This window comes from Ceratosolen solmsi, unplaced genomic scaffold, assembly GCF_000503995.2.
Source record: "Ceratosolen solmsi marchali unplaced genomic scaffold, CerSol_1.0 scaffold1, whole genome shotgun sequence".
Taxonomy (NCBI): Eukaryota; Metazoa; Arthropoda; class Insecta; order Hymenoptera; family Agaonidae; genus Ceratosolen; species Ceratosolen solmsi.
The window spans coordinates 12,197,949-12,220,479 of NW_011948415.1; the positions used below are offsets into that span (position 1 = coordinate 12,197,949).

The 22,531-nt window shown below is 35.2% G+C and overlaps 4 protein-coding genes across 5 annotated transcripts in view; 2 read left to right on the top strand and 2 right to left on the bottom strand.

Annotated features, from left to right (window-relative positions):
- The window catches only part of LOC105368867 (arylphorin subunit alpha-like), a 5,664-nt gene extending 2,937 nt beyond the window's left edge, over positions 1-2,727 (top strand). For both annotated transcript variants that reach the window (XM_011508004.1, XM_011508005.1), the window contains exons 4-7: positions 1-367; positions 864-1,180; positions 1,563-1,915; positions 2,284-2,727. The exon at positions 1-367 is cut by the window's left edge and continues 46 nt beyond it. In XM_011508004.1, coding sequence (XP_011506306.1) covers positions 1-367; positions 864-1,180; positions 1,563-1,915; positions 2,284-2,687 — 1,441 coding nt within the window. In that variant the 3' untranslated portion in view covers positions 2,688-2,727. The remainder of the gene's footprint in view (positions 368-863; positions 1,181-1,562; positions 1,916-2,283) is intronic.
- Positions 2,728-5,833: 3,106 nt separating this feature from the next.
- On the top strand, positions 5,834-15,035 carry spz6 (Spaetzle domain-containing protein 6). Its single transcript, XM_011508006.1, has 8 exons — positions 5,834-6,005; positions 10,068-10,254; positions 10,503-10,620; positions 10,716-10,826; positions 10,910-11,014; positions 11,679-11,951; positions 12,729-13,029; positions 14,664-15,035. Exons 1-8 carry the CDS (start codon positions 5,904-5,906, stop codon positions 14,769-14,771), a joined length of 1,305 nt encoding a protein of 434 aa, XP_011506308.1. The 5' UTR covers positions 5,834-5,903; the 3' UTR covers positions 14,772-15,035.
- Positions 15,036-15,796: 761 nt separating this feature from the next.
- On the bottom strand, positions 15,797-17,035 carry Pex3 (peroxisomal biogenesis factor 3). The gene has a single exon (XM_011508007.1). It carries the CDS (start codon positions 16,878-16,880, stop codon positions 15,813-15,815), a length of 1,068 nt encoding a protein of 355 aa, XP_011506309.1. The 5' UTR covers positions 16,881-17,035; the 3' UTR covers positions 15,797-15,812.
- Positions 17,036-19,435: 2,400 nt separating this feature from the next.
- On the bottom strand, positions 19,436-22,345 carry Golgin84 (golgin A5). Its single transcript, XM_011508008.1, has 7 exons — positions 21,917-22,345; positions 21,138-21,424; positions 20,724-21,072; positions 20,213-20,417; positions 19,885-20,124; positions 19,578-19,799; positions 19,436-19,507 (listed from the first exon to the last, which is right to left on the bottom strand). Exons 1-7 carry the CDS (start codon positions 22,102-22,104, stop codon positions 19,448-19,450), a joined length of 1,551 nt encoding a protein of 516 aa, XP_011506310.1. The 5' UTR covers positions 22,105-22,345; the 3' UTR covers positions 19,436-19,447.
- Between the last annotated feature and the right edge of the window lie 186 nt (positions 22,346-22,531).

A 22,531-nucleotide genomic window follows, 5' to 3' on the forward strand; every position in this document is an offset into this window, starting at 1 on the left:
TTACTCGAACTTCTACCTGACGGACGAGTATAACTACGATCAGCGCCTCAACTACTTCACGGAGGACATTGGCCTCAACAACTTCTACTTCTTCCTTCGAACACAATATCCATCCTTCCTAAGTGGCGACGAAATCAACTTACCCAAGAACTCCCGTGGCGAGGCTTACCTTTACATACACAAGCTGCTATACAATCGATATTACCTCGAGCGTCTATCCAATGATCTGGGAAAGATCGAAGATTACGACTACAGCAGGCCATTTTATCCAGGATTTTGGCCAACTTTGTCCTACCCGAACGGCCTGCCATTCCCATCCAGGCCGTCCAACAGCTACTTCCCGAAAACCAAGTACCATCAAATTCACGTGAGTCTTCTTGGCTTGTCGTATCCCATCGTTGCTCCGTTATATTAACGGCAGATCATTAACGTTAAATCGTGGATAGGGGAAGAGGGATGGGGCGGGGAGGGGATGGGGAAGAAACCGTATGCTGATAGATAATTTTTCATTATCGTTGGAGTGAGAAGGTATTGAAGCTTGGAAAATCGTAACAAAAATTTCAAAAAGTGCTTTGAATCGTGATGAAAAATCATTGTTTTTCATTCGAGAATTAATAATAGACCCACGAGTCTGATGTCGACCTTACGTCCTTTTACCTTACGTAACTTACCTACGTAACTATCCGCACACCAAAGTAATCATGAAATACACAATGCCACTACTTAATGTCATTCAAGTTTCGATTAATGGATATCGCGATCGGCCGCGCCACTCTCTGCCTCTACCCATCCCCGCCTACCCATCCCCAAACCAGTACGATATAGAAAACTAAAATGTTTTGGCTTTCGCTATTTTGGGGCAGGAAAGCAAGGAATACGAGAGCAGAATCAGCCAGGCCGTGGACTCGGGCATCGTCCTAACGAAGGAGGCCAAGACCTCCAAGATCTACACCCCCGACGGTCTCGACATTCTAGGTAACATAATCGAGGGCAACGCCGACTCCTACAATCCACAATACTACGGCAGCATCGACTCGCTCGGTCGCGATATCCTCGGCTTTAGCGGCGTACCCCTCACCTCGGAGAAGCTCCAGCCCAGTGCCCTTCAGCAGTACACAACCAGCTTGCGCGATCCTGCCTTTTGGCGACTCTACAAGAGAATCTTCCACTACTACTCCAAGTCAGTCAACCGCCATTGTTTTAAAATAGTACGCTTTTTCGATCGTCCGACTCTTCGTCGGCTCGGCTTTAAGCAAGCTCTCGCAAGCTCCGCACGTACGACTTAATTGCCACGACTCGTCGATCGAATCTTACGCTCGAGCGACGCAATTTCTCACCGAGATTACGTCTTCGTTCTATATTTACTTTATCGCTTCGTATTTGAATTCATTCGATCCACCTGCGATGCTCTAATAAAACGTGAAATGGTCGATGGGTTACATTCGGGACCGTATTTACAACTCGACACTCCGAAAGCTTTAATCGAGCTTGCTCGCGGTGCAGCGCGACCAAGGCATTGTATATATCGGCTCGCTAAGGGACAAACGTTGCCTTTGCCGTAGGTACAAGTTCAACCAGAAGCCCTACAAGCCCGAAGAGATTCAGTTCCCGGATCTGCAAATAAAATCTGTCTCAACCGACAAGCTCATAACCTACTTCGACCATTTCGACGCGACGATAAGCAACGGCCTGGCCGTCTCTAACGAACAAGAGGCCGAGTCCTACCTGATTCAGGTGCGTCAGCACCGCCTCAATCATAAGCCCTTCAACGTCTACATCAACATCAACGCCGAGAAGATGACCAAGGCTGCGATCAGGATTTTCCTCGGGCCCAAATATAATGTCCACATGAAGGAGATCGACTTTACGGAGCATCACAATGAATTTCTCGAGCTCGACAACTTCGTTTACGACCGTAAGCTCCCGCTTTTAATCACATAGCCATCTAATAATAACAAAAGGCGGCCCGATCCTTATGTCGCCACATCCAAGGACATTGATTAATTGATTGCGTGAAAAATGCGCGTTAATGACTTTTACTTTTGCTTTGCCTGCTGACATTTGACACATGGCCATGGAATCTCACTATCTTACCATTACTTTGCCACCAAAATTAAATAGGTCTCGAAATATCTTTCTCTATAAGAGTTTAGGCATTTATATGAAATTATTCGATTAATTGTATTGTATTATTACGGCTTAATGTAACTTGCGTGCAAGCATCGAAGAAATGCTTTAATTAAAGGGAACTTGATTTTCCTCCCCCCTTTTTTTTTCTTGTAGTGAGCCCCGGGGCGAACGCGATAGTGCGCAACTGTCACGACTTTAAGATCGTGGGCCACGACCCGGAGCCGAGCGAGATCTTCTACAAGAGGGTCCTCAAGGCATTAAACGGGGCCGAGCAGCTCAAGCTCCAGAGTCGGATCCTCGCCTTCCCTGAGCGTCTCATCCTCCCCAGGGGCAAACCCGAGGGCCTCGCGTTCAAGCTATTCGTGTTCGTCTCGCCGGTGTCGGAACTCAAAACCTACAAGTTGAGAGTCTTCGGGGACTCCATCATCGACACACGGCCCTTCGGCTATCCCCTCGACAGGCCCATAAGTGACATTGACTTCCACGGGCCCAACTTCTCCTTACAAGACATTTTCATTTACCACAAGCTCGAGCACGACCCAACCGTCGTCTACTAAGTGCCCCCCCCCCTCCAGAGTAGTGGGCCGACATGCCGTACTAAACGATATGATCAACGACCAAATGAACGACGTTTCAACATAACCAAGAGGCTGATATCGTTTTCCCTTTCTCCTCCTTCTCCCACTCACTCACCTCTTTCTCTTTCTAATTCAACAACTATAACAACAACCGCTACTACCGCTACTACTACTTCTACTACTTTTTCTTCTACCTCTACCACTATTACTACTATTATTACTATTACTACCACTACTACTAATTACACTACTACTTCCACTACTATTACTATTATTACTACTACTACTGCTACTACTACTATTACTACAGCAACTACTTCACCTTCTTCTTCTTCTTCTTCTTCGTCCTCCTTTATTTCTATTCTTCTTCATTTTCTTCCAATTACTTTTTTATTCTGTCGACTTTTTTTGTTGTTTTTTTTTGTTTTTTTTTTTTTTTTTTTTTTTTTTTTTTTTTGTTTTTGTTTTTTTTAATTTTATATTGTAGAACATACAGTTTTGCGTAATAAATTTTTTTTAACTTGATATTCCATCTCGTTTATTTCTGTCGCCTATACCTCAGTCCCGCACAATTAAGAAACGCTTTTGCGGAAAAAATTAAATAAATTAATTGATAAGCTTGCTATTTTGATAAACTTGTTTATGGATAATTTTCAGAGTTGCAATCGTGTTCTATATTTTGTGCATAAAGCCCAGTAAAAATCAAATTGAATTTGCAAGAAAGAAAAACCATAATGAAAGAAATAAAAAATATTAGATCGTGTTGATTAAACGGTATTGCTCGTTTTTATTTATCTTTTTGTTTTTTGTTTTTAGTTTTTTAGTCGTTAAACTATAGAATTAAGTTAACAGGGAATAAGAATTATTTGTAAAACTTATATATTTGACCTTAAAACGTAAATGTATAAAAAAACGTATCCTTGAATGACCTGGATTTGATTACTATTGGCTAAAGAGAGCCGTTACTTAAATTATAAATGAATTTGAATTAAAGTATGACTCGTACCTATGCCAATGACTATCTAGAATTCATAGCGAGGTCACCTTCAAGATTCTCTAAACAATTTAGAACAGCAAAATGTTTGTGCACTAGAAATGCATTTCAGCCTTCCTGTAAAGTGCAATTCCATTGCAATGGACGATTACAAATGCGGCAAAGTACAATTATGGTTTCTGCGAGCTCCCTAAGCAAAAGCTCACTGTTCTCTAACGAATATTATCATAATAAAATTCTCCCAATGCAACATTAATGCATACTTATTCATTGCCAATATAAAGCGCGTTTCTCTCATTTAATAGAAATTTAATAGACCAGTTACATTAGTCCAATTGGCATTCCAAAATGATAATGTAACAATTATGTTTTCTTACAATGATTTACAATGATTTTTCAAGTATCACGTAGATTGGTACTTGCTCATCATATATTATTATATTATAAATTAATTTTGTTTATTTGTAATTTATTATATAAAAATTTGCCTTACAATGCATCGTACAATACGTTAAATTATACTTTAAAAAAAGATAACATTGAAATTGTCTTTAATTATTCGGTCAATGGGTTAATCAATAGGTACAAATTCCGTAAAGATAATGCGAGGTAAAAAAAAAATTGATATGCAAGCATTGTGTGTTCAACGCGCTTGAAATCTTAATTAATAGTTCCATTTTTATTTTATATATTTAATCGAATCGAATCGATGTTATTGCAGTTTTTCATTATCTCTGGGTTCTAGATTTCATTATTATTATTGTTGTTGTTGTTGTTGTTGTTATTATTAATGTTAAACTATTCGTGTCTATTAACGTAGTTTATAAAAAAAAAAAAAAAAAAAAAAAAAAAAAAAAAAATCACATAAATAGTTCTACGTTAATTATAATCTTGAAATTAGCATTAAGTTGATGCCATAATTAGAAAATGCTCTTACAATCATTTTAGTAGGAAATTTTAAATAATAAATTCAGCAATTATCATCTTATGAATTAATAATACGCAGGCAATGCTCACTATTTATTTATAAATGCTTTGCTTTCAATATTCCAAAGTACGTAGTCGCGGTAGTGTAGGATTTTTAAGAAAGAGAGAAAAAAGCCGAAGATAAAATACTTTTGAGCACATGACGCAACCGGCAGACTTAATGTATTCGGTATTGTGTTGATGTACTGTTATATTCTAGACTATACAGTTAGAGAGACCAGGAAAGTAGCAGCTATAAACGCCAATGATTGAATGTATGTACTTGGCAAAGTACACTTACTACTCCTAAGCTGTGTCGTATTTAAATAAAATTCCCCTCTAATTTTCGCTAAATCGACAAATTTGCGTAAAATAATTTTTAAATTTTTTACCGAATATTGTGCTGCCATTTGTTGGTCATTTTGCCAGTGTTTGAAATTTTAACCAACACATTTATCAAATGAGTCTTTATATATTTTGATTACTTATAGCAACGAAATTTACAACAATTTCAAACACTTAATTCGTCAAATGAAATTCTTCCAGTATTTTATCCATAGCTGCGTTACATTTGTATTATTCGGAAACGATTTAGACTCGCATTGCTTTACCACTGAATAACGAAATACTAAATACAAACTCTCAATAAATTCTCAATATACAAATCTCTCGTGCTCCATGTAAAATAAGCGTAAAAGTATCAATTAAGTTGAAAATTAAAACTTTTAAACTAACTTTAAAAATTATGCTGAATTTTTATAATCTACTAATTTGCCGGAGGCTGCGTGGCAATTACGTTCAAACGGTAAAATCATACTCTTGTTATACGATATTATGTATAATCTAGTCGATTAGATTAAAATGCGGATCATTTCAATCTAGTGACGGAGTTTTGCTAGCGTGAGATCTTGAAAACGTGCAGTCCAACCCCCAAGGGAACTAAAAGCTAAGAACGCTAACCGTAATGCACAAGTCTCCTGCATCACTCGGCGGCATTGAACTCCCGCTGCAACAGTACCCTCTCCCTCCTCGGATTTCCTCCTCCTCCTCCTTTTCCCATATCGCCATCTTCCCCTGCCGCAGCTCGAGTTGGTCAAGGTCACGAGCGTCAGCGGCGCACGACAAAGAATGTTGGCCGTTAGTCGACTGCCTGGGGGTCGATCCCGTGCTCGAGGGAAGAGGAGCCGCGGACGCTCCCGTGAACACCTCAGTCCACATCCGACCGCGAGCACTTCATGTGGATACTGAGCTGGAGAACGAGGAAGAGAGGAAAGCCTTCTGACCGCTGGAGCCGCTGGAGTCAGCCCGCGATCGACATGGAGTTCCGCACCTTCGTCGTAAGAGCCGGCTTTATTTACCTTTTTGTTGTTGTCGTTGTTGTCGTTGTTGTCGTTGTTGTCGTTGTTGTAGTTGTTGTTTTCACCATCTTTATCCTCGTCGGAGATAGTCTGCTGGATCTGGCAGGATCAAATCGGCGGGTGTGCGCTCCGTTAATCGCGAGGCGCTGGTTTTTGTCGGAGGCTCGACTCGCTCGAGTAGCTGTAAATTTGAGATTTCGGCCAACGTTGTTTGCCGCCATATCCTCGAAGGGATCGAAGGGATTGATGGGGGGGAGGGGGGGATGTTCGTTCTACATAGTTTGTCAGAGATTTTGAAACACGGCAGTAGCGCCAATTTCTACCAATTCGTTAATATCGTTATTTACATCTGTGTTTTTCAATCTTTTTTTTTTTTGTTCTTTTTCATTTTCGTTCTCATTTTTTTTTTTTTTTTTATTTTTGCAGGACATTATTTACTTTTTACTTTGGCAGTGATATCGTGATTCGAAATGAAAGTGTGCGATAGTTTGTCGATAGTTTCAAACGTACTTACTTCTCAACTGAGAGCTTCTTTGAAATAATTCGAGACTGAAGGTGATGAAAACGATCGCATACCATTTATATTTATGCTTTTTAGAAATATAAATGCAAAATTCCCATTAAAATCCTTCAAAGATCTCGGATTGTTTGTTTTTCTTTTATTTTTACATTTGTTCATCAGTCGTACTGATTTATATGTTTTATGTTTCGATTTCATCATAATTTATTATAATTTTTTTTTAAATCGCACGGCGATATAAAATTAAAGTAACAATATCATAGGAGAGAATGCTTTCTACTTCTACGGTGAAAGTTTTTCTTCAAATCGTCCGTTATTATTTAAAGTAAATGTAAAAGCCTCGGTTAATGTTTATATAAGTTTGCAATATATCGTAGTCTTTGGTTACCCAATAAAATAAACATTTTATATTCCCATTCGAGAATACAACTCTTATTAATTTAAACACTAAATATATAAAAAAAAGATTCATACTAATAATAGTCTATTTCGGGGTGTTGTATAATACTTGATAAAACTTCCAATTAAAGGTGCGAGCGTGATTATAAGGATGCGTAATGAAATTTATGAATTTTTAACTGTAATTTTCGTACATACGAGCTTTTTGCCAATAACTCGGTACGATTTCCTTCGATAAAGGTACAAGACAACATTTACCTAAACCGTTCCTCCCAAATATTAGTTAAACGAAAAACCTTGAACAATCCGTTTACGATCGTTGCACGCGCAACGCTTAGCAAAGCACGAAATACATGGCAAACTAACAATTTTACGCAAATGCAAAATTGCGAGCCTCGAGAGAGCCTAAGAGGCTAGTGAATAAAATGAGACCTAAGAGCCGGGATACGGGATCCGACATTACCAACATTTTTTCGTGTATTTATTTTTTGTTTGTTTTTATATTTTTTTTTTTATTTTGTTTTTACAAACACCAAACTCGATCGGGGCGCTTCTCGGGAAACCGGTTTTTCCACGGGTCATCGTCTCGACATAACTGTAACGTGCACGCAACCAAACGATTTAACCAGCTTTCCCAATGCTAGAATTATGGCTACATGTAGACAAGTAGGTTAAGCACGCGCCTCCTCTTAAAGTCGCTTTATTTTTAGGAGAGCAGTTCCTCGGGCGTCGAACCCCGCGCTCCTCTATGGGAAAGACAATGCTATAATTGCAGAGACATGGTGTGGCTTATCGATGCTTGGCAATGAGCAGCCACGCCGCTCCTTACCGCTGCATCTTAAAATCTATCTCGGACGACTTTTCGGGCCTCTCGTATTGTTTGTTTTTTTTTGTTTTTTGTTTTTTTTTTTTGTTTTGTTTTTTGAGTTAACTGTATATCGACCTGATAGCGGTCATCCACCTGTCGTTAAATCATTAAATCGATGCGCGCACGACTTTCGATCAAGAACTTTTAATAATCGCTTGGCCAACTTTGTTACTTTTAACTATTCTAACGTTCTATAAAATATCCAATGATGCATCGCTCGTTGCACAATTGGAGGAGTAGCTTAACTCACCCCCTACTCCACCCTGGTGAAAATTATTTTTGCCCAACAAGCACGTAACAAGCCTCTACGTTTGAAATTGTAGGACACTAGTCTTGGGTTAATTCGGACTTGGGAGTTGGATTAATTTAGAGAAAAGGGTCGATGTAGGAAAAAACGATAAGCCATTGCCTGTCCCGTGTTCCAAGGAATCATTTAGCAATGCGGGATTTTAAAATACTTTCAAAAGCTATCGATATTATGTTACACTTTTTACGGACTTTTGTAGAAAGCAAAAATGGAGAAACAATAATATCCTTATCTTATAAATTGACTGACGAGAGTATAAATCGACTTTAATTCTTTACGTAAACCTATGTAAATCCTGTGTGTTAAAACTTTCGAGAAACAATCAATAATTTAGGCAAAATGTATTCATAACCTTTCTAAAAATACTTTCTTCGCGAGATGCAAAAAGTTGATTATCTCTGCAACTATTATTATGTAAAACATTATGGAAATCAAGGAAAGTTTACCTGCATTATCATCTATTATCACGTTGTATTATCCAGCAAATCCGGAAAAGAAATTCATAATACTATACTTTCATTTACATGACGGTATTTTCAATTTATTTAAAATAATAATAATAATAATCATAATAATAATCATAACAAAAAATTACAAAGACCTTGGATTAATAACTTATATATAATTTATATATAAATAATAGCTTGGCGCTAATGTAACAATTTTTTAAAAAAAATTACGATGTTTCCCAAATGAACCTTGATGGAGCTTAAAGTATTACGCGATTACCTAATAGTTAATAAAATTAATGAAATTCAGTTGACGAAAGTAAAAATAATTGGCCACTCGCTAAAGTCACGTTATAAATGTATAGAATTCTAATAGAACTCGATAGCTTCAAACGTTTGAGCGTTAACTAATATATTCAACGGCAATTTCATTCGCGACTAACTGTTCCGTTATAAAATTTTATTACTATTTCACCAGAAACTGCGATCGAGCGACTTTTATTCTTTCATAAATCCTCCGCCTCCTCGGTAAAAGTAGCATCTCACAAATACGCTCACAAGTACAAAATGAACCGTTAACAATTTCCTTTAATGAGGAAAAGGCCCTGGCACATATATGAATGTGTCACAGGCACCGAAAAACGTACAACTCGTTGTACGCAAAAAGGAAAAAATCGAGGAAAGAACGGGCAACAATGCCAGCCGCCAACCACATCGCAATCCCGTGGTTACCATTGAAAAAGACGCGTCTCGTATCGGCACCTTGGTGTACTTTTATCTCTCTCTCTCTCTCTCTCTCTCTCTCTCTCTCTCTCTCTCTGTCTCTCTACCTCACGGCACTGTGGAGCCAAGTACCGTTAAGACCAAACGTATACCAATGGAAGTGGCCTCGTAGCCACTAACGGGGATCGACTTTCGCGTGGATATATTTTTCGCGCTTACGATAACGCGTCCGTGTTGTTCTCGCCGCCAATGTTCCATTGACCATCGGAGAGAATGTAAGCCACCGAGATAAGGACGCACGCTGTAAATGGAAAAAAAATGCCTGTTTGCGCGCGTCGGTCAAGCTCCTAAAGCCTTGGCCATACTCGCCGAATCCGTGGCTTAAGTCTCCGTGGCTCAGATCTCCGTAGCTTGATCGTGCCGACGCTTTATGAGAATGAAAATATTCAATGAAAAAAGAAGGATGAGAAAAAAAAAAGTTAACCCTGTTTCTTACAGGAATATCTCGAATCCGGGCGATGCGTTCATCAGCAACGAATTTCGAAAGTATCGCCCTCCCGCGCGCAATCGATCGTGATTTCGTGAACGAGAGCGAGACATTGATATTGCAAAATCTTGTGCTATATTTAAGGGCTGATCGCTTAATGATTAAAACGACAAAACAAGAACAAAAACAAAAAAGAAAAGGAAGAAGAAGAACAAAACGAATTACACCGTTCGTGAAATTAATGCCCATCCATTTCCTTTGCCTGTAAGAGAATTTTATCTTTTACAGATGATTTTACTTTGCATCTCTTGTTATGCGGAAGAGGTGAAAAATAAGGATAAGGGCAGCGCAATCGACAAAAACACATTGACGGACGAGCCACCAGAAGGATATTATGCGTTCGTTGAATCGCCCAATGCCGAGCCGCCCAAAGTAAGACCTCCGCCGTATCTCGACAGCGACAAGGAATGCCACGGTAATAATATTACCAATAGATTATCTTCCCACTTTTCCCGATTTATTCCTTAATGTAATAGCGTTGATCGAATAATCAATCGCTTGAATTATCGCGTAACGGATGCGACTCGGCGTGGGTCCCAAAGAAAAAAAAAAAAAAGAAAAGAAAAAGAAAGAAAAAACCCAAAAAAAATTGATCAAATTTTCAACTCGATTCATTCATCGAGTCGTTCATTCAAGCATTTTCACTATGTGCTTTGAATACAGATACGGGAAAGCAGGGAAAGGGATTTGTTTCGATACATAATATCTGCGGGGACTTGAACAAAGGATTCATACCGAAAAACCCAATGAAACAGAGCTTTGGCGGATCCTCGTATCCATTGTAAGTGCGAGTCAGTAAATAATTTACTCGGGGCATGCGAGCCAACGAGGATAATGAAATGTTAACGAACGACGATCGTGTCCCTTTGATTTTAGCGAGCTTATCAGAAATCACACTCTCAAATTTTTGAGTAAAGCCCTGCCGATACTTAAAGCCGACGACTCTCTGCCCAAAGTGGCCAAGGTGCAGCCGTTTTCCCAAAATTCGTAAGTTTATATCCATTTGTCGGAACAACCGGCTTGAACCTCTTTTAATTGAAGCAACTTATTGCGTGAATGGCAAATTTTAGGGTTGACACCGACCAGAAGCGTAGCTTCCGGAATAAAAGAGGGGCGCAAGAGAGTAACGACACGAGTCGCAGTGGCAGAAAATTTTGCGAGAATGGAGGTGGCGTGTAAGTATAGATTTTATTTTGAATTCCTATTATAATTTTTGAAATTTACAATCATTTTTACGAATTTCTACCGTAATTGTAAAAATCCTGTGATAATGAAAAAAAAAAAACAAAAAAATAATAAATAAATAAGAAAGATATTGATTAGAAGAGTCTTTACAACCAATACGTAGTAGATGATGGAATGAGATAGGAAAGAATACGAAAGGAGAATATATGCTACAGCGACGTTTTATTTTGTTTTATTTTATTATTTTTTTTTTTTTTTTTATGTTGCTATATTACGAAATAAGGGCCATAAAGTACAAGATGCTCGGATAAACCAAAGAGGAATTAAATTGTTACGGTACCAAGTTATGCTCGAGAGAAATAGAATTACGGTTAGATGTTATTTGTAGAATAGAAATTATAATATTTGTAATTGACAAAATGAACGTCTCGATCAATACTCAATTTCAAATTCCGTTAGTTAACTTAGCTAAATGCTTCTCCTTGAAAATGCGCATTAACCATTTCATTATCTACACATACATTACTTAAGAGACAATATATTGCCATATATTGTTAAAAACAAAACAAACAAAAAACAAAAACAAAAAAAAGCAAAAAAAAAAACAAAAAAAAAAGCATTAAATTTTACCAAGACGCTAACTTTTGACTGTAGGATGTGCATGTTGTACAAGGCGATCCAAGGTGAGCCACTAACGACGTCGGCGGCAGAGCGTCGGGATGACCCGCCCACGGCCAATCCAGAGTACCGGCAACGGACGCCTACCCAGGAGAAGACGGAGTACACTGGTCCACCGACACCCTGTCCAGCTAAAGTCGAATACGCGACCCCCGTATTCGCCAAGAATTACCAGGGCGTCTGGCGATACGTCGTGCAGATACCCTACGAGGGCTACTTCACCCAGACGATCGAAGTCACACGCTGCATGTGAGTCTCCTAGGTCGAAATCCCCCCCCCCTCCTCCTCGTCCTCCTTGCACTTGGCCCTTAAGCAACTACACAGCTTAATGAATAATATTGGATTTACCGTATATGTCCATCGCCGCAACTACAAATAAAATTCGCGACGTTTATGGTCGCGTGTGTCTGTAAAAATACAATTATTAAGCCAAGTTATTACGTTACACAATATTTTAAACTTTTTTATTATTTATCATTTAACTTTAGAAGGTAAAAATATTTGTAAGAACTTAAAAAAAAAAAAAAAAAAAAAAAAAAAAAACCCCCCCAAAAAAAAAAAAACTACTCTCCATAAAGCTAAGGATATATCCATTTATTTATTTTGTTTTTTACAAATCGACTAGCCTCGCGCGCGCAAATAATAAAAAACGGATATTTTTCTTTATACTAGGTATATATAGGTTATTTATATAGGTTATTTGGCCCTTTATACTATTAGGTACGACAAAGTCACTGCCAAATATTACCGTAACTCAATTATAAAATGCCCCCCGTTAATTGTAAAATTAATGCGGCTAATTTCGTTCCTTCGCAGCTTCAAATTTCAAATACTCTTCAAATATCTTCAATCTTTCCGTTTATCTTCTCTTAAACATCATCAATCGAGTGGTGATACGATGGTCGTCACTTTGAACGATAGAGCTCAATCCCAAATTAAGAAAAGATTGTAATATAATGGCATTGTCTCGAATTCCACCTTACCACGCGTAAACATCGGACCCTCGACACGATATTTCTGCCCCAGGCAATCGAGATGCCACTACCTGGACGGCGGCTGTCTCTCTTCACCGCGCTGGACGAGCCTCCTCGTGGCGGAGATCTTCTATCCGGACACCTTCCTCGAGGAGAGCCAAAACGGCCGACTACCGGGTCCACGCGAGCCCGTTGTCGGCTCACCCCCGCCCGTACACGACTTCCAAAACTACCAGCAGTACCTCCAGAAACGCGCGGGCGAGATCGAAGGCAGAAGCAACGGAGGCACCGCACCCTTACCCGGTGCCCCGTCCCACCACTGCGACGGCGTCGACGACATGGGCTGCTTCCAGGTTATTGCACTTTAAAACTTCCCGCATACCCGCTTGCTCACACCCTACCACCACCACCACCGGCTCGCTATCTCTCTTTTATCAATTTCTCGCTAGCTATTTACGTATATAGGGATGAGCTTTCAAACGAAGTAAGCTCGTAAGCTTCCGTAGCGTAAATGTTTCATTGGCTTGCAACGTGATAAGGTCAAGGGCTCCAAAAATTCCACAGCCTACGTTAGTCTAGCCAATTAAATATATATTTACTTAAATCTTTAATACAAATATGCTTTGGTAAAAATTGGTAAAAAGCTCCGATGACAATTATCAAGCACGTGCAATGCGATAATAAACTTATATATCATTTATAATAATTATGTTAAATACGTATTACAATAATTGCACACAGAATAAATGACGAATTACTGGCAATTGTGAACGGTCAACTGTGGTACATTTTGTTTTTTGTCCTTATGCGTTTATACGCTTTTTAACGAACGCAAAGTGATCTTAAAACAATCTATAATGTTAATAAGTAAAACGTAAGACTGATAATAATCACTAATATAGATAATATGCGTAAACTACATTTCGCGGCTCATTGGTAAAGCTCGTATAAACATTTTTCTTATATTTATTCGCTAAACTTCTGCAAATCTAAAGTATACCAAAACAATTGATAATATTTTGCTCTAATATTGGTTCTTATCAGAAATACAATGTTTATTTTTAAAAATTTTGAAATTAAATGCATGTAGTAGAGTGCAATATACATCAGAAACTCATTAATAACAATTATTATACTATAATAGCGATTTTTTCTAAATAATCTGCAAATTCATACTAACATTACTTATCTATTCAATAGAAAAGCTCTATCTATATCTTATGAAATTCGATATCAATGAACTTAGCCAATATTTTTAACAGTCTGTCTTTATCGTGGCACTTCAAGTAATGGAGATTGATGTAAATTTTACAAGAAAAAACTCAATATTACGGAACTTTTAAGCCGCGCTATTGGGCGACATTAATTTTAGCTTACGGAAAATAATTTTTTCGCAGCCTGTAATTACATCTTACCATTACTCGTTTTATAAAGTTCTATTAAATCATAAAAGATTTATATCAACTCTTTCTTAGCTATTTGAATGAAAAGAATAATTGACAAAATGATGTTTAAGATTAAATATTAAAAAGGTATTTGTCAATATTTACATAATTTTGTAAATTCAATAATGTGTCTGAATTAATAGAAAATGGAAAATTAGGCTTGAATAATGAGTAAAAGAACAAATTTATTTAAAGTATTCGTAAATAGCTATATAATAATATTAAATATTAACAAAAACAATACAATTACAAACTTAAATAATACTAACGGCTTCTTATTATAATAATAATAATAATAATAATAATAATAATAATAACAATAATAACAATAACAACCACAATAATAATAACAACAACAACAACGACGACAACAATAATAATAACAGTAGCAGCAGCAGCAACAACAACAATTGTAATAATAGGGGTAATAATTATAAATAATAATATCATAATAATCATCATAAGCATAATAATAGTAGTGGTTATTGTTATTAATATTACAAAAATGCACGCCGTTTCATGAGATTAATTATTGATTTTAGGTTCGATTGTATTATGACTGGTTCCTCGTGCCCGGTAGCTGCAAATGTTGGCGTCCCGATTATTTCAATCGCTACGTCCGTCGAAGTAATCCAAGTCCCGAATTATAAATGCTGCTTGGCCCGACACGTTAAATTCAAATGAAGCTTACTTCGGCGAGCGCCGCAAAATAAATCGAAGATGTGCAATATTCATATTTTGTTGCAATTACGCAAATGAGATGAAGAATTGCGAGATTGATTTTATTCTTAAAAATACTCATTTGTCATGAGGCAAAATAATGTAAAAAATGTTTATCGTAAGAAATTAACGGGAGAATTTCGACACTAAAAGCCGGGGGATTTTCTTTTTTTTTTCTTTTTTTTTTTTTCTTTTTCTTTTTTTCTTTATTTGGTTTTTTAATTATAATGCAGTGTCTAAGTTCTTTCGTTTTGACTGAATTTGTGGGATCGTTGATAATGAATTGAAATTATATCTTTTTAAAAGTCATTGTCTTTGAGCGATGTACATGTTAAAAAGATATTAATTTCCATAAAAACGAATACATAGATTGTAATTATAATCAGCAACTCATTTTCTTATAAATAATATTAATAATATATATTTTATATTAATATATCTTGTAAATAAATTAAACGTCTAAATTAACATGTGATTTAACTGTTTATTATTTTCACGTACTTAGGGTTACTATAAATTTTCATTAGTTTAAATAATTGATAATCTGATAATCGCTCTTCGCCGCAGCACAAAAATTTATAAAAAAAAAAAAAAAGAAAAAAGTTGAATAAAATCTTTTAGTAATTTTTGCTTCACTACTATCGTCCAACATCTATCTATCTCATCTCTGTTTAAATGTCAATTTATTACCCATTAATTATGAAACTTTGCCGATCATTATAAAATAAATGAATTCTGGAAAATAAGTTTACATAATAAAAAAAAAAATTGTATATTTTATCATACAGATCTTACAGTATAAAAATTATTTTAGCAACTTACAAAATGCAATAGCATTGTCAATACTTGTATGAAACGTGTATAAACCTTACCAAACAAAAAAAATTATTATCAACACTTTCTTCGTAAAAGTACTTCCTCGCTCACATAATAAGAAATAACCAAATTAATAAAAATAAATTGTTCAAAATTTAATAGCCAATAGCTTCGTAAATATTTGCCCCTAAAGTTCCTAGTTCTTCGCTTAGCAATAGTCTCTGCAACCAATAGGTTGGCAAATCACCGGATGTAGGATTCTCTGGCACCTGACCATTTAATATCGGTATTATTTTAGCCACTGTTATTGTTACTGATTTTAAATTTACAAGTTTATCATCTTTCACAGCTTCCCCCTCGTTCGCATCCAAATACTCGGATATTCTATCGCACAATGTGGCAAATCCATATCTCAAGTTTATTTTCATTAATTCTTGAACCTCTTGACTCTCTAATAAATCCAAAGTATCATCGAGCAATTTAACGAGTGTTTTATCCGTCTGATTGTTCTTGGTGAATTCCGGATCAATTATATAAGAGGACCAATTTTTCACTGGATCCTCGCTCTCGTCAGCCGATACCAATGATAGTATTGACCAGTAGATCTGATTAATGTGTTGAGCATCCAATTTACATCCGAGAGAATAATAAGACGTGGCACATTTGACTTTCTGCTGAATTAACGATGAAAGCTTTTGTATTCCGGTTTCAATTAAATATCTAGTTAGTGACAGATAACTCTCTTTAACTTTATTGTCTATGTTTTCGACATTTTGTGAATTAGCGGCTATCGAATTCTTATAAATAGCTGCAGCAATAATGTTGAATTGTATTCTTAAAGTAATAACAAACATAGTATAAGAATATATTATCGTTACTGTTCTTGATATAGCAAGAATTTTCAATCTGTTCCATGATGAAATTTTATCCGTGGTACCCGAACGCAAATCATTAACAACTTTTTCACAGTCGAGGCATTTAGTAATCGCAGTCCTTAATTCATTAGATAGCAGTAGCACAGTCTGATTACAAGTTCTCTCCGTATTCTCAAAATGTTGTCTTCGTCTATTTCTCTCTAACAAATCATTAAGTTCTTTTTCTTGCCATTCTCTGAGTTTACCTCGAGCATATCTAGCTAATACAATTAAAGTACCAAAAAATACTCCACCAAACAAAAATTTACGTCTATGATTAGATATAAAATTTCGGACACTTTTAAACATGACTCAAATATTAAACAAAAATTATTATCCAATCCTTTGCAATTAAATAAAGTTGTTTTATTCTACTGATAAGTCGATTGCTTTGAATTTAAAAGAATCTGGAAGAATTTTCGATTAATTAACAAATGTCTTTGCATCAATTATTTATTAACCACAAATTAAAACTTATTACCGACTTTGAAAACTTCTTTTTTGAACTTAAGGTATGGATTTGCAACTAACGTTAAATAATTATTAACGAAAATTTAAACTTAAGTTATTATTATCGCTAACTTTAAAATATTAATTAAAATCTCAAGTGGTTAATATTTTATCGCACACAGAAGCAGATTAGTAGTAGATAGATAAAAATTTGAAAGCATCACAACAAAAAAATTATGTTGGAGGGACAAACATAACCTCTAGATTTCACGAAATGCCATACCAAGCATGACGGATTAACATGATCGCGCGCGCGCGCGCGCGCCCGCACACATATATAACACCGACGCGTAATCGTGGCCCTCAATACGCTCAAGGAGCTCTATAAGATGGCAGCACATTTATTTAATCAATCAACTGACCGTCTGGACATTGCTTTGACAAATTTGCACGAGGAGTCGTAGCAAAGAGAGCTGCTGCTGCGACTCTTAAAATTATTATTCAAATTACAATATCACCCCCGGCTCTACTTAATCAAAATTACGTTTTATACTCACGCACTGCTTATTCTCTACTTGTACTTTAATTTTATTTTTTTTCTCTTATATTATGAAAAATTTATTTGGAAAAAAAATTCACAATTACCTCTAGCGCAAAACGCAAAATACTCAAGTAAATGCGTACGTTTGGCGATAAGTAATTGGATATAACTCGCAGCTAGCCAAATGCGTGCGCAAAGTTAATTAAATACTTATCACTTATCACTTAATACATGAAAAAACGTCGTATTAGAATAATCAGTCGCGTATAGCATTATGAAAGAATTAAATTAATAAAAAATAATTCTTTTATTAATGTAAGCCGCTCTTTATAGTAAGGAATCACTCCAAACTTTTAACTCTTCTCTCTTCGATTTCGGCGAGCTGTTAATTCAACTCCTGTGTGCCCATTTAATAATTATGAATTGTTAATTAATCCTACATGATATGTACGATCATGAAAAAATGTTTTAGAACATGCTAATTGTCGCTTTCGTTCAATATGACATTTACTCTTTTTATATAAAGGGAGATTATTTTTTTTCGCTGAATAATATCATATTTTCTTTGTCTTTTAAAACACATTGAAGGAACTTTCTTGACCACAAACTAGTCCATAGTTATTGTTATTTATATTTGCTTATATTGTTGTTATATATTTGTTATATATTGTTATCAATTTATAATTATTGAACTAACACGCGTACAATATCGATTTTCCGAATGTTTATAGATGCAAAGCCACTTTGTACTTATAAAAACAATATAATACCTTTAATCATATTTTATTTTCTTCGTTACTATTTTTTTTTTTCTTTTTCATTTCTTTTTTTTTTTTTTTTTTTTTTTACTGAAAACAAATATTTACATAATTTTTAACTCCATGTCCTGTTTACCATAAAACAAATATATCTACGAAACATTTCACATAAACTAAATCAATAATATACATAAATTTTTATTCAATTCATATGCGCCTTTTACACACAATCAATTATGATCAATTACTCATTCGATTGCAAAAGCATAGTTATTTAACTAATTAGCCAAAAATTAAACCTACCGTCGAATTAATTCAATTTTCTAAAAATTCTAAACACCTGTAATAGTCGATTATTTATGAAAAAAAGGTAAAAAAAAATAAAGTCTGTTTTCTTGGGTGAAATTCTTGGGTGAATAATATATAATATTTATTGTTACATGTAATACGTCCTTCGATTATGTAATGGCGATAATATTAATTATATATAACAGCATATAAATAATAGAATAGGTGGCGGTTAATAAAGAAGCAAAATTAAGAAATAAGTGAGGAAATTAAGGTGTGAGAAATGATCTTTCATGGAGATAAACGAAGAGACAATTGGAATTATTTGATTATACATATTAAACTCGTAGTTCCAACTGATTTCTAACCGATTTGATTTTTCAAACTTTCTTTGTAATATTGAAAGTTAAAATCAACTTGCAGTGACAAATATTTTTGTAAACTAACGGTGCCATTATAAGTTGCAAAGCATCGTAGTTTGAAGTAAGCAAGAAACTTTTGTTATTTTTCAAATTACAACATCAAATTAATTTTACCATTAGCAAATAAAAAGTAGTTTCAATTTCATGATTTTTTATATTTACAAAACTATTTGCTTGTATATAATCTACAGAGAATCTTTTATCTTAATCATAATAAAACAATGCGTATTCTAATTGCTTAATTAATGTTTTCTAAAACGAGTAGCTTCGTATGTACAATTTATTAGTTATATTATATATAATATATAAAATATTCTTTATATATTACATATAATGTTATATTATATTTATATATTTATATCATATATACATAAAAAAAAAAATATTATTGATGAAATTTATAAACATAAACTTAGTTTAATGTACTTCGGGAGACTCTGAAAACAGAACGATAAGAACCCAAAATTGAAGTAAGGCCTAAAAAATAATAAATAATATTACATTTTTAATTGAACAGTATTTGAAATAATGTAAATTCTGTACTAACCATGTAAATTAAAACTAAAATTCTTGCTAAAGGATACCGTCGGAGAAACAGTCCAATTCTCACTCCTACAGCATCCAATGATGAATATGCTCTTTTAACACGCCGAGCAACTCCAGTGTCAAATGGACTTTCTATTAAAAAACTTGGCAATAAAGCCTTGGCGTCGTCGGTGTCGTTTATATTATTGAAAGGTAAATTTTTTCTCCAATTTTGATATTCATGCTGTAAAATACAAAGTTCATTATTATTCTTCTTTGTAATCGATCGATAAGAACATGAAAAGCCAATTGTAGAAGACAAAATGTACCTCTAACTTCTCAAGTTGTAATCTTAAAGCATTTCTCTCTGTAGTTAAATGCTCGAGCTCCTGCTGCTTTAATACTAAAGTTCTCGTTAAACTAGATAAGCGCGTTTCAACTTCTGAATTTGGCGTTGCGACAACTGAAAGCTGCGATCTTAATCTTGAAATTTCCGACTCTTGCTTTTGCAATTTCGCTGTAAATGTGTTATGTCTATGAGCCAGCTCATCACGCAGAGATTTTACCTCCTGAATAATCATTCCATCATGAATTATTAACACTATTGCTAACAATAATTGTAGAAATATTAGTGACAAATACAACTCGTTACATTACCTCGTTACGAAACTTTATATCCTCTTCGACATCTAATCTTCTTCTTCTTTCGGCAGCTACTGCTTCTCGAGCTTGCGTACTGGCTTCCGATGCCCTTTGCCTTACTTTTTCCGCATTAAGATCGGCATCGATTGCTTCTTGACGGGACAGTCGAAGTTTTTCTCGAATTTCACAATTTTCGTCCCTCAATGTATCACGTTCTTGTCTGAAAATGATGACAAAATTAAATATTCACGGTAATAATCATGAAAGTAACATTGATAATAATGTCAATGAAATTGTTAGGAAATATTGACATATGAAATTCAAAAGCATACTTGAAGCGCAAATTGCACGAATAAATAAATTAATTAACATTGTCGTCTATAATTAATATTGATTGTAATTAATAATGATGGTTAGGAAAATTTCGAGCTATGAATATAGTCAGCATTCCAGTCAGCCTGACATAATCCATAGAATAATAATTTACAATATCGTGAGAATTTGGAAAAACATTATATATTATCACCTTAATTGATTGAGTTCGACAAGAACGCTCGAATCCTCTAATTCAGCTTCCGAATTATTTCTTAATTCAGCTATGAGCTTATCTCTTTCTTGTAATGTTTTTAATGCTCTAGCGCGGTGTTGATCAAGCTCCGATTCAATGGAACTTAACTCCAATCTAGTTTTTTCTAATGTTGAACTAAGATCCGATATCTCTCTTATAAAACGCGTTCTTTCCGATGTTAAGAGACTTATTTGATCTTCGAGCGATTCAATTTTCTTTGAGTATTCTATTCTCCATTCTTTATCTTTATCAATTGATTTTATATTATCATTTTTAGCGGGTGAAAGATTTTTCATACTGGACTCATCTATGTAATAGTGACAAACATTAAATTCTTAAACAATAGGTGATGGCATTGACTGCAAAATTTACCTATTATCTCTATAAATTGATTGGGATCATCGGAAGCATTTTTAGTCTCGTCGATTACTTTATAAGCGTTATTTTCTTCGTTGAGATGAGAATCGTTACATTGAGTATTATAGTCTGACAGATTTTCAGTTTTAACAGAATTCTCAGATGCGCTATCTAGCCAGGCAATAGATTCCGATTGCAAAGTCATGGGCTTATCCACAAACGCTGATGTTATTGATGTTGAATTCATTATTGTGTTTGGAAATGAAGACATTTTCTGAAAATCCATCTTTGGATCGGAGTATCTAAGATATAATTAATTAGCTTAATAAAAGAGCTTAATAAAAGATAATTAGCTTAAATAATAAGAGATTGAACATTTGGATAGTATATTTGATGAATCGGGTAATCAAACAATGTACCAAAGAAGGAATTTCTTGCTTGTGCAATCGATTCAATTCGTACAAGAATTTACTACACGATTAGCTGTACAGAACGTGAGCAATGAGATCAATGTTTTCATTAGCGTTATAATTGTTATAATGTGAACTTACTATGGAAAACTTTCTCTCATATTGATATAAAGAATTTAAAACATTTTTAATATTATAATATTACAAATAAATAAACATCTAATTAAGATTAAATGAATAGAGCATATAATATACAAAAAGGTATAACGAATCTAACGAAGACGAGTGACAAATACAATGTCTAACAAGTACATTGATATATTACTACGATTGTTTGCAAATCCCTGAGACATAAAAGAGACGAGCCATTATGAAAATCCTCACTTAGTCTCATCTTTCAGAAATTCTTCAACGGTCAAACTCGAGTCAAGTGGCAGCGACCTAACCTCCAACAAATCCGAAGCCTGAACTCCTCGTTTGCCATCTTCTTTCTTGAGCACAGCAGCGGTGCCCCGATCGATATTATTCAATACTTCCTCGGCCTTGCCCGCCAATCCCGAGATCCACTCCATAATTCACCTCTAAAATACCAAAAATCTGCTCCAAATATCACACGAGACGATAAAACGCACCTCTGACATATGCATTAGATCAGCTGCGATCAGCTGATCGCAAAATTGGACAACAAGTGACGCCATCTTTGGAAAAGTCGATGTTGAAGTGGCCGATGCGTCGTAAAGTCCCGAATGGACTGTTCGAGTTGATTACCATTGGCAATGGCGTCCCAAAACAATAACACAAGAAACTTCAAAATACCCACTTTTCCCAATGAAGAAACAACGATAATGTCCGATTGTTGAAACACAATTATCAATAGAATCGATGAAACAACATTCAATGAATAGTTTTTAATAAATGATTTTAAAATTATACGATGCTTTTTATAAGATTTATAGAGAGAAATACGGACACGATTTATTTACTGCGCGTAACACGAAA